This window comes from Anser cygnoides, chromosome 4, assembly GCF_040182565.1.
Source record: "Anser cygnoides isolate HZ-2024a breed goose chromosome 4, Taihu_goose_T2T_genome, whole genome shotgun sequence".
NCBI classification, from domain to species: Eukaryota; Metazoa; Chordata; class Aves; order Anseriformes; family Anatidae; genus Anser; species Anser cygnoides.
This window is the reverse complement of record NC_089876.1, coordinates 76,406,273-76,418,065: the sequence shown is the minus strand read 5'-3', so window position 1 is coordinate 76,418,065 and position 11,793 is coordinate 76,406,273. Positions and strand designations below refer to the sequence as shown.

The window sequence follows — 11,793 nt, the reverse complement described above, 5'->3', positions numbered from 1 at the left end:
AAGGTATCTTCACTTCCTTTCAAACCTGTCTTGCAAAGCATCTGCTGTGTTTCACACAGGCTATGGCCGATTTCTGTGGAAGGGAGCGATTCCTGTGCAGGATTTCCACACACCAGCAGCAGAGCCAGCGTTGAGGGGCAGGCTTAATCCTCAGCTGTGCTCCAGCTGATATCAAAGAGCTTTTACATTTAATAAGTCTTAAACACTTGCAATCACAGATGATGGAAACATACAGGAAAATCCAGTAGGACCAAACTATCCTCTAGGGTAAGATGGAACAGAAAATGGAGAGCGTGGGATTTCCTAAATGGATGCAAGTCCATGCTCAGTGGTAATGAAGAATTATACATAAAGCACCATGCTGTTCTAGGAGGAGGGTTTATCTAAATATGATGACACAAAAACAAACAAACACCACTGGAAAAGTGATTTGGGGTATGTGTGTGTCAGAAAGCAGATATATGAGTAAGTACCCGTGAAGAAGTCTTCTCCCCAAACCTTTCTTCCTCTGTTTCATCCAGGAGAGCAGACCCCAAGCAGAGCAGACCCCTCTCCAGAGAGCTTTTCTGCACGCCTTGTCTCTGCTCACATCACCTGGCCTTCCACATCAAGCAGAAAATACTTCAGCTGCAATGATCAAAAACATTCCCTTTCCTGCCCCACCAGGGGAATGTCGCTCCCAAAGCCTGTTGGGATCTGCTTCAGTCCCTGCAACAGGGACTGCTGTAATTTTAGACCCTCGCTGTCCTTAACCAGAAACAGCCAGAAGGACAAGTTTTTAGAGGCTTTAACCAACCCAGAACAAAGCTCTCAGCTGGAAAACTCTTCCTTAAGTACTTGGCACACTTTCTTGCTGTGAGACATCCCCAGCATCAGGTACAGGGCAGATCTTGTCATCTGCTGAGCCCAGATAAGCTGGCTTCATCCTGCCAGGTAGTCCGTAACAAATTACCCTTCCTCTTACTTCCCTCCAAACGTTACTGCTTTCTGCAGCATTATCACGGGGTTGCCCTTCTGTCCCAGCTTTCCCCTTTATCAGCCCTCACCCTCACTGATGTTTACTGTAGGTCCTATATGACCAGCTGCTGATGTATTCCTGCTCTCCTATAAAGACAGCATCTCTCTCTGCTCCCTGAGAGAATGAGAGCAGGCATTTAACTCGTGTACCTTTCAGCTGACCGGTTTTGACAGTGCAATCTTGGAAAGATAAAGGAACGGGAAAGCTCACATTAACTCCTAAGCAGACATCTATAACGCAACACGGCGAGTTGCTGGGGAGCGAACGTGTGGAGGGCTCTGGGTTAGGGAGAAGAAAAGCAGGGCTATGGACAATAGAAGCCCCACAGAAAAGATCTGGTGCTAAGGAGCATGACTGACACTGAGGATGGTAGGTTAACAGGTCACCTCATGGCCCCTTGCTCCCTCAAGGCTGTTCTCACCAAGCTGGGCCTCCACAGCCAGCACTGTCATCAAGCACTTAAATTTTCTTACTGGCACAGCAAACTGGAGGGCAAAACAGCTTGGATTTGCCTTTGACATAAAAATAATAGAAGTAGTATTAAGCATATGACAGCTACAAGAAGTCAGTGACAGCAATTTGAAGAATTTGTGCCCCTGAAAGACCCAGTGAGGTGTCTGGCAGCTGGAGGCCTGGCGGGGTTGAGATGATGCAGACACAAGGCCGGGACCTGTAATCCCAAGCAGCCGGGCTACTTTATTTTGCTTATTCACATAAACACTTGTGAAATCTACAGGAGATCTATGGATTCTTTAGCTGATAATATCTCCTTCCTGGCCTCCTTTGTCTCTCTACTCGTGGAAGGGAAAAATGTCCTAAATTTCCCGATTGGGTTTCAGACACTTCTGACTGCCAGTGTACTGTGGGGCTATGGCTCTCAGAGGCTGTGCCCAGTGACATGCTAGTGCCATCATTTTCATGATAATGACTTAATTTTTGTCCAGACATCACGAGTATGCTTGCCCATTCTCCTCCCCAAAGAATTTCTTTTTTTTTTTCCCCAAAAAAATGCTCATGTCCTTTGAAAGTGGGTTAAATCTTGTACTATTAATGACATAGCATTTTGAAATTGTATTTGAACAGTGAAGAGGGGACCAACATTGATAGAGGTAGCCAAATCGGAGATTAGTGGAGAAAAACAAACAAACAAACAAACAAGTACTAAAATTTGGATTTCTGTTGAAACCAACTTTGATCTGTTCAAAATATCCTAACAATGAGAGACTGAACCACTGCTGGGAAAAGACAAGGATTTCCACTTGTTTTCACCATAGTAATTTGGTTAGAGAGAGGAACATGGCCCCAAGCAGAGCTGAGGAGGACAGTTTAGAATAAAGCACATTCCTGAATATGGAGTGATTGTAAGAAGTTATTTATTCCAATAAGCTAGCTGGAATTAGTATTATTCATTTTCATTTGTACTTCTTTATCATAATTTTGTATTATTTGGAATAATAATGATAGTTATTTCTTATTCAAAATTGAAAAAAAACCACACCCAACAACACCAGACTTCTGTTTTAAAGCATTTGGAGGACACTGGGAGCCAAGGGAAGAATTCCTGCTACAACTAACCTGTTTTAAGGATGTAAATCATTGACGATACTTATAGAGATGTTAGTTATCTGCATTATCATGATTGCCACAAAGCTATAATTGCCAATGTCCTGTGCTCTTCACCTTCACATTTCTAGTATTTTTTGCCTGTGTGCTGGGGCATAAAAATATCCTCAGAGCTACTGATGCCTTTTTTCAGAGGTGGTTTCCACTGTGATCCCTCTACTCTTTATTGTAGTCATCTCTCTAGGAAATAAAATTTCTCCTTAAACGTAACTGTTTCTGCATACAGAAATTTAGTAATGACCTCACATAAAATAATAGGAGAAAAAAAAAAAAAAAAAAAAAAACAGAAATTGGGAATTAACAAGATGTAGAAAAATCCCCTGCTGTATCTTTTGCTTTTTATGCTGGATCCTACATCTTGACCCTCATCTTAGCATTTCTGTGTCCTCCAAACACTCCAGCACATGTGCAGGATTGCTTTCGTGACTGATCCCATTGATTTGGGTCCGGCTAGACGTACGAGTAACCTTATGTGTTAATACAGGGCTTTGCAGGCTCAGAAACTCTTCGTCCCAACTTCATCCTCACAGTCCTCCACAAAGACCCTCCAATTCCAGCAGACTTTGCTTACAGACAGATAAACAGAGCAGGGAACCAAGAGACGTGAATTGGCCTGGAGTCAGGGCAAGGAAGCCTTGTTTTATTCTGAGCTTCTCGAGTCTGGTCTCCTCGTTCCCTTTCTGATTATGGCTCTCCGCTCAGTGAAAGCCCTGCCAGAATGTCCCAAGCGTCGGCTGCGTTTTAGAGCAAGTATTTGAGGCTATGAAAAATGCAAGGTAGTCAGTGTATCTGTTATGAAGTGTTTTGTAATACATTCACATGAAAAACGCTCGTGAATTTTAGTAAAAAATGATATACAGTGTCTGAATTTTGTCTTGAATCAGTCAGTTTGTGGGTCTAGCAGAACTGTTTTCATCATGTTGAAAAAGGAAATCCTGTGAAATATATTAAAATCCAGATGCAAGGGGTTTTTGTTATTATTATTTTTATTATTTTTATCAGGTTTGCCAAAATACCAGCAAGGTTATGGAACTAATAAACTAAATCCTATGCTCATGTGACTCAATTGCCTCTAGTCTGAAGATAAGTCTGACTTAAAGATTCAAATATATGGAGTGTTTGTACAGTAGATGTGAAATGAGTATATCTAAGCATTAAATCACGAGTAAGTGTTATCCATCTGCTAAGTATATTAATGTACTGCATCATGTATGCTGTACTTTAATGTGCTTATATTAAATTTAAAGTGGCAGGAGGCAATCTATTTGGATATTTGAAAGTGAAATGCTTTTCCTTTTTTTTTTTTTTTCCAAAACAGTTAAATGTTCTGGTTTTCTGGTGATTCTGTGCCATCTTGGCAGGTAAGACGAGCAGCTCTTTGGGAAATCCTGTACTGCGTAACATGTGAGGCAGCTGAGCAGCAAGGCAAGTCACAGAAGTGCTGGATTTCACTTCCACCTCACGTTTTACCTACATAGGTAGACAAAGGTGGAAGAAAATCTCATTTAGAGCACAAGAGGCACAGAGGGTGAACTGGGCAGGAACACGAGGAATGGAGGATGTGTCCGATTGAAGACACAGTTCATGTCCACGTGCAGTGAATAATGTAAAGGCTCGGTTTGGAAGCAGGAGCATTTGGAACAGAGGTTTCAGGTCTGTCCTGGAGCGTGCATGATGGCTGGTGACTGTTGGAGCCTTTATCCTCATCTCTGTCACCTCAGCTCGAATGCCGAGTCCCAGACTCTGCTTTCTGCTTGTCCTTACCCTGTACCTCCTGCTGTTCTTGACCATTTATCCAAAACACTTTATAAGCAGAACATGACCTGTCATTTCAGCAGAGGGAGGCTTATTTTTGGCCTAATTCTAATGGCAAGTTTATGTTGTATCTGGTAAAGAAATCCAGTCGCGGATCGTGGGTTGGTCAGCCAGAACGTGGCCCGCTGTAGACATGGAAATATGGAAAGAACTCCAGACACTCATCCTGTCTGGCGGAAAATCCTTATCTGCAGGCACCGTGCACGTCTTCAAACGCAGAGCCGTGCCCTGCAAACAGCAGCATCTTGCGTCAGCGCCTCCGCCCCGGCCGCACACGGGATCTGCTGGAAGGTGGCGCGTGGAGATGGGGATCTTCCAAGCAGGAATGCTCCTCTGCGTCGGGGAGCGGGGCTGCCTCGGCTCTTCCCGCACCAGCATCTCAGGAGGCTGCGATTAAAATCCCCTCCTGTCTTCTGCTGCTCTTCCAGGCAGGCCGCTGCGGCTCTGCGGGCGCCGGTGCTCTGCCTGTGCGCGGTCTCGGCCCGCTTGGTGCATCTGTGGTACTGCTCCACCTCAGCTGCCAGGCACAAACCCGGCCCTTTGAGCATTTCAAGAGTTTTGGAACCTGGATTTAGGTGGCATATCAGCTTAACTGAGACCAGGAGCGTCCGAGTGGTACGATTCCTGCCTAGCAGCAGTTAGAGGTGAACAGCCATCTGTTTTACTCCTGGGGTAGGGGTTTGACTCCTGATATCCAGTTATTCTCTGAGATTCAAAACCACTAAACCTTTATTGATAAAAAGCATAAAAAAATACTTTTTTTTTTTTTTAAAGGGGGGAAAAAAAGGGATATCAGCTTTTTCATTGCCCGGGTAGCATTCTCAAGAGCGCTACAGAAGTCTGTTTTCAATCTCAGCCGCGATCCCAAATAGATGCCTTTGGCACCATCATGGCTGCGAAATAAGAAGCAGGCTCACTGGCACCGAACGCGCGCATGTCCCGGATTCCCTCTGCCTCCGGCTTGCGAGGAGGCAGCAAAAGCAGCGAGGCTGAGCCTTGACATCCTCGTTTTATTTCTCATTTATTCTCTCCCCTCCCGTTTGTCGCCTTCAGGCGGTGTCAGCGCGCTGCACAGCTGCTGCTCGTCCACTGGATGGTACCAAGCCCCCGAGCACCGCCGGGCACCGCGGCTGAGCTCAGCGCGGGGCTGATCCGGGTGGCCCTGGGGGCTAGCGGGCTGCTTGCCTCGGAAGCCCAGCGGAGGCCACCCTCGGCCATCGCTGCCTTGCCACCGCGGGGGCGCGCCGTGCATACATTATGCAAAACGCCCCCCCCCCCCCCAGGTGAATAAATTATGCTAATGAAGAAGGGGAGGGGAAAGGAGGGGAGGGGGCTTCCCCGCCCCGGGGAGCCCGCAGGCAGGTGGGGAGGGGAGGGGAGGGGGGGAGCAACAAGTCCGGCGGCCCTGGGAGGGAGGGAGGGAGGAAGGAGGGGGAGAGGGAGGAAGAGGAGCAGCGGGGGGGGGCTTCCCTCCCGCCCCAAACCCCTCTGACAAGTGGCCCGGCGGCCGCAGAGCGCTCCCAGCACCGGGCGGGCGGCAGCCGCGGGGGCTCGACCCGCTCCGGAGCCTCCGACCCCCGCCGCTGCTCGGGGGGCTGCGGGGGGAGCCCCCTCCGAGCGCGACAGCCGGCTGTCCGTCCGTTTTTTTTTGTTTTTTTTTTTTTGCCTTGATTCTCGCCGTCCTGCCTCCCCGTTATTTCGTTTCCCCGCCGTTTATTATTACTATCATCATCATCATTATTATTTTTGTTTTGTTGCCGCTGTTTGCAAACTACTCGCCTCCATGGGGGGCGGAGGGAAGGAAATAAAAGCCGCCGCAGCTGAAGGGTGCGAAAGCATGCGGGGGAAGAGCCGGGGAGCCGCAGGACGGGATGGCAGCGAGCGGCCGGGCTGCTCCGGGGAGCGCTGCCCGCGGCCGTGCGGCTCCGGGCTGGCCGCCCTCCTCTCGGCGCTGGCGGCCGCATCCTGCCTCTACCTGGGGGTGCGGACCAGCGACCTCCAGGCCAGGCTGGCGGCCATCGAGGGAGCCCGAGGGGGGTCCTCGGCCGCCGCCGCTCCGCTCCCGCCGCTGCCCGGCTTTTCCCTGGAGCAGCTGAACGCGATGATGCAGGAGAAAGTGGAGCGGCTCCTCGCCCAGGTGTGCGGGACCGGGTGGGACGAGGGGGGGACAAGGGGAGGATGCTATGGGAGTGGGTACTGAGAGCCTCTGTGGGGTCAGGGGAGGCCGGGGGGGGGCGAGGGGGCAGCTCCGTGAGGCGGCCAGGGGAGCGGGAGAGAGAAAGGGATGGGGTGAGGATGGGGGAGAGCAGTGATGGGGGGCTTGGGGAGGCGACCGCTGAGGTGTTGGGGGTGACCGTTGAGGTTGGGAGGTTTGGGTGGTGACCACTGATGGGGGGCCGGGGTGCTCACAGGGTGGCCATCACACTGGAAGCCCCGAGGGTTTTCTTCCTGTGAGCCCCTGTGCTTATCCCCTGTGTTTGTAATAAAAACGCAATAAAAAAGCACGGGGGTGCTTGCGAGGGGTGGTGGAGGTGGGAGAGAGCTGGTGGGTTTCTTTCAGCAGTTGTAGGGGTGGAGGGGTCAGGGATGGAGGCTGGGTCGAGTCCAAGTGAAGGAGCCCCGGCTGGTTGTGCAGCCTGTGAGCGAGTTGTAAGTCGCGGTTTGCAGGCACGCGGGTCTGCAACGCTTGGCCAAGCCCGCCGAGTCCCATCACGCTGCTTCTCTCGCCCACAGAAGTCCTACGAGCACTTGGCAAAAATACGAGTCGCGAGAGAAGTGCCTCCAGAATGCAGCTGCCCACCAGGTAACAGGCACAGCCTGCAAACCTCTCCCCTCGCAGGCTTGTAATCCTGGGGGTTTGTGTCCTGCGTGTTTCAGATACGCCTAAGTCAGGTCAAGGGGATGTTTCTTCAGTCAGCACCTACGCATTGGGTGGGAAAGGTGTAAAGCCCAGAACTGTATTGCGTTTCCACTGTGGCACTGGATAGGATAAACGTGAGTTAAAAATCCAGCGCTAGGTTGGACGGTGCCAAACAATAACACTTATGAAGAAATTAACAATCTACCATAGCAAGAAGAAAGGCACTCAATCTTAAATGGGATAGTACTGAGTCAAGGCATTGTGTGCTCGGTTTAGGAAGTCAAACAAAAATTCCTAGTGAAAATTTATAACAAGGATTAAAATAAGCAGAGAATGCATTGCAAGTCAGCAGCGAGTAAATACGAGAGCTTTCTCAGTGGTGCCTTGTTTTCCTGGAGTAGCGGATGAAAGCAGTTGCCCTCGGAAGGGATGGAAGGTTTCACACCAAGGATTCAGAACTGCATTTGTTTATGCAACTGGTGATGTTGCTCAACTTTTGAAATGGGGATTTCCAATATTGGGATCAGTTGTTTGTGTGCACACAGTGATATTGTCTGTGTTTTTGGTGGTGCTTTTTGACAGCCTGATGACTGTCAATATTGTGCTAGCTGTATAAACATCTGATGACGTGTACCCAAGTTCAAATGGCATCTTAAAAGCAAAGAAAATGATGCTAATGTTTCACGGGGTGATGTAGGAGTTCCAGCATCCTCTGTGTGATGAAGCACGATACACACACAGTGTGTTTTACATACCCTCACACCCCGTATGGAGAAAAAGAGCACATTACCTTTCCAGGTAGAATATTGACGATCAGCGAGAGCTGAGCTGATGGTCATGTTTGCCAGTAGAACTATGCACTTGAGTAGGGCTCTCTTTTAGTTAAGGGTGTAAGCCCTGCCAAGCTCATTGGTCTGAAGGAGCTACTGAACTTCATTGTACAGTATTTTATGTACAATGTGCAGTATCACAGTGTTATGCTGATATTACAACTGAGAAAATATTTTACTGGCTGGTATAGGAGTTACTGTGGCTAGTGTGAAAAGAATAATGTACACGACAGACTGTTGTAAAGGAGCGATTAGAATTGCTCAGCTCTTGGCTAGTTTTGATAAGAAACTTTGGTTTACTGCTGTACTATATAAGTATACTTACTCCCTTTAAGACTGACGTGAGTGTACAGTGTTGATTTTATTTTTCTGTTGCTTAACTGCAATAATTACAGGGTTGAAGCTAGTGCATTAAAAATGGGGATTGCTCATCACGTTGTATGCAAAGAGGTACTCTGTGAGACCAAAATGCTGCTGAATATGATTCCAAGCAGTCTCGCTTTGTTCTCCTCGTTTAGATCCGTTTGTTATGTTTTCGCTTACTGCTTTCAGACTAAAGGTCAGTACCTACTGTTTCACAGTTGTGTTGTATGGTGCTTTACTTCCCCACAACCACTAGAGCTCCACATTATACCAATTTTTACCTGACCTTTATTATTAAGAAGTATATTTTATCAAATAGATGATCATCAGCAGAATATCTTTCACGTGCATTGTAAAAATACTTACTTAGGTGGAAGTCAGAATAAAGTGATCTGGGAAATATCTTCAAAGGAGTAAGATTTATAAGATAAGAAAACTTCTATGAATAGTGTTTTTTTTTTTTTTTTCCCCCCCCGCAGAGGAGACTGGCTGTAATGGGGATTAGAAATGTGATACAGAGCTTTTCACCCCTGGGTAGCTATTTCAGTTTGGAAGCAAGTTTTATAGTGACTGGAAGGTATCACCATGCGATAGCCTCATTTTGGACAGCTTAAAATGCATTGATGCTCTCGTGCTTGTTGCCAGTGGACAGGTGTCTACATCAAAATGGCATCATCCTGGGAGCCGTGTCTGAGAGAAGAAGAGCAGAGCGGCCCCACCACCTGAGTGCTGGGCTTTCCTGATGGCAGGTATTAGGCAGAGCAGGAGAGGGTAGAGCAAATAAATTGTTGTTCCTTCATTTGGTTCAGTTTGTTGGGCTTGCTTTTAGGCTGGACCCGATGTGCTTTTATTTTTATCCCTAATGCTGCTGTTACAAATCTGGATGGCTATGTTCAGAAAGGCATTTGGTTTATTAGGAAAAGAATCATGGAAACTCTTTTTTTTTTTTTCCTGTTGTCTTCTATTTGCAATGCCAGAGAGTAAATTACCTCTCTGCTTCACCACACAGCTCCATTTTTGGTGCTTTATTCTGCTCAGATACTGCATTTCTTGCCTGGGTTTACATAATAATACAATATATGTCTGTCAGAGATGGCTTTGGAAAGCCTTGATGGTCCACAGGGGATTCTTGAATGACCCCTATGCTGTAAGAAAAGGGCTGCTGCCACATGGCCACCAAAGAAGTTTCCATCATCCTGTTCTCTAAAGAGAAATAAAGATTATTTAAAAATAAGTTCCTTTGCCCTCTACCAAAAGAAGAGAGGGAAGTTTGGTTTGTAGGTGGAAGGGTGAGAACGTGGTCTCTGATTTAGGGTTAAAATTACGCAACTGATGTAGATCTCATTAGTTCGAGATGCTCATCCCCTCGTGGCTCTCCATGGTAGGAACTGCACGTTTGAAGGAAACTGGGTTTGAGTGGCTTGGATGCTGAAGGCAGCCAGATTCACGGCTGCTTATAACTTGCAAAGCTATCCACGTGTAGCTCCCTGTAACTCAACAGTAGTCTTCAATGTTGTCCAGACTGCAGAGGAGTTACATTTCTCAGATTTTAAAAACTTGGTTTTCACCAAATGCATTTTCTAATTATTGTTTATTTTCTTTTACAAGCCACACAATGTAAGGAGATATTGAGTTTTGATTTTAATTCTGTAGGACTAAAACCAGATACCAAAGATTTTGTAAATATTTTTAAATGACAATAGCAGGCATTCTTTCTCTTAAAGCAGAGTAATAAAGTTTGAAATGTAAATGCATGCTGACATTCCTCTTAAATTACCTCAGTTCTAACAAGAGTGCTGCAGTCACTGCTGGCAGCTATTCCTCCGCACATAGGACTAGGGGCAAGCTGACTGGCTAAAATAGCTTTAAGCTTAATATATTCATTTTCCTTTGTTTCCCAGGCTTATTATTTTAAATTAATGTTTTCCAACCACAACAGATGAATGGAAACGTAGGTGTGTAGGTAACTATTTCGTATATCTTTCTTTAAATGGTTCCAGTGGCACAATCAGCTTTTACCAGGCACTGTGCTGGATACTTACTGCTAAGTGCCAGGATTTATACTGTTGTGGAAGGAGTAACACTTGCAGATGACACAGGGCTACTCCTGATGCAGTGGAATTACAGGAAATTCTTAACTCTTAGTAGATTTAGACTCTTTTCTTCCAAACAGTACTCAAGTGCACACATAGCTTCTGTTGAAGCCTATGGGACCCAAGCACATGCTCACGTGTCTTGGTGGATTGAGCCTTTCTGTGCCGTAGGGGTCAAGTCGTTTGAACTTGTGCTCATGTGCCGCAATGTCTCACTCCGTAAGCAGCCTTCAGTGAGCTCACTTGTGTGGTATGGTGAGGTTGGCAGGTGTAGAAGTGAAGTCTGTTGGTGCAGAAGGCTCAGGCTTGGTAAGTGGTAAGGCGAGCAGTTAATTATGTGTGGTTCAGTAGGTGAGCTTCTGTTAACTTCAGTGAAGTGAGCTTTAGGACTGGGTGACCATTGCTTAAGAAAAACCATGATTTGGCCTATAACATTTTGAGAAAGCCTGTGAAAGAATGAAAGAAAGACTTTTATCCATAAATGTTTCATTAACGTTTTCAGAAGCGTTAAACTAATTTTTCCTTTCCTGTCTCTCTCTTTTTTTTTTTAAGCAAAGGATTAAATTTTTTGCTACTTCTGGGAAAAATGTTATAATAAAGTCCTTTTTTTTTTTTAAAAAAAAAAGTTATTATATAAATAGCAATGCCTATATGCCATACATCTCTTTAATTGTGCATTGGTGAAGGACAGGTTGCATAACATGATGGATAGTCTTTATCTCTAACTGCTGTGACACACTATGTGCACAGTATAGCTTGCACGTAAAATGACTGCAGTTTTTTCTTCATTTCTTCCACAGAGCATAAGCTGAGCTTCACTGAGGGGTACTTCGTGAAGTTGACTACTTTTCTTTTTTACTTGTAATTTATTTTTGTTTTTCTTCTTTGCCACAGACAATGTTTACATTCCTTTGCTGTTTCTCTGGTATTTTTCCCATCAAGAAATCTGCATTTATTTTCCCTTTGTGTTCAAATACCTGTAGGTTCAAGCCTTTTCCAGACATGGACACTGTCATTGTTCTTGTTTCCTAGCCAGCTATTTTGTGCTGTTATGGCAATCATGTCATTCTGATTCTCCATCTCAGTCTTAAGGAGCCCTATGTTTTGGCATTTGATGTACCTTCTCTTTCATTGTGCAATTTGTTATGATTTGCTTATAAAGCTTGTTTCAGTCTAGTTGAGTGTATATAT

General features: G+C 46.0%; 1 protein-coding gene across 1 annotated transcript in view; it reads left to right on the top strand.

The window, feature by feature from the left end:
• Window positions 1–5,878: 5,878 nt before the first annotated feature.
• The window catches only part of COL25A1 (collagen type XXV alpha 1 chain), a 302,196-nt gene continuing 296,281 nt past the window's right edge, over window positions 5,879–11,793 (top strand). Inside the window, exons 1-2 of the mRNA XM_066996430.1 lie at window positions 5,879–6,593; window positions 7,190–7,259. Of these exons, the coding sequence (XP_066852531.1) occupies window positions 6,240–6,593; window positions 7,190–7,259 (424 nt within the window). The 5' untranslated portion in view covers window positions 5,879–6,239. The remainder of the gene's footprint in view (window positions 6,594–7,189; window positions 7,260–11,793) is intronic.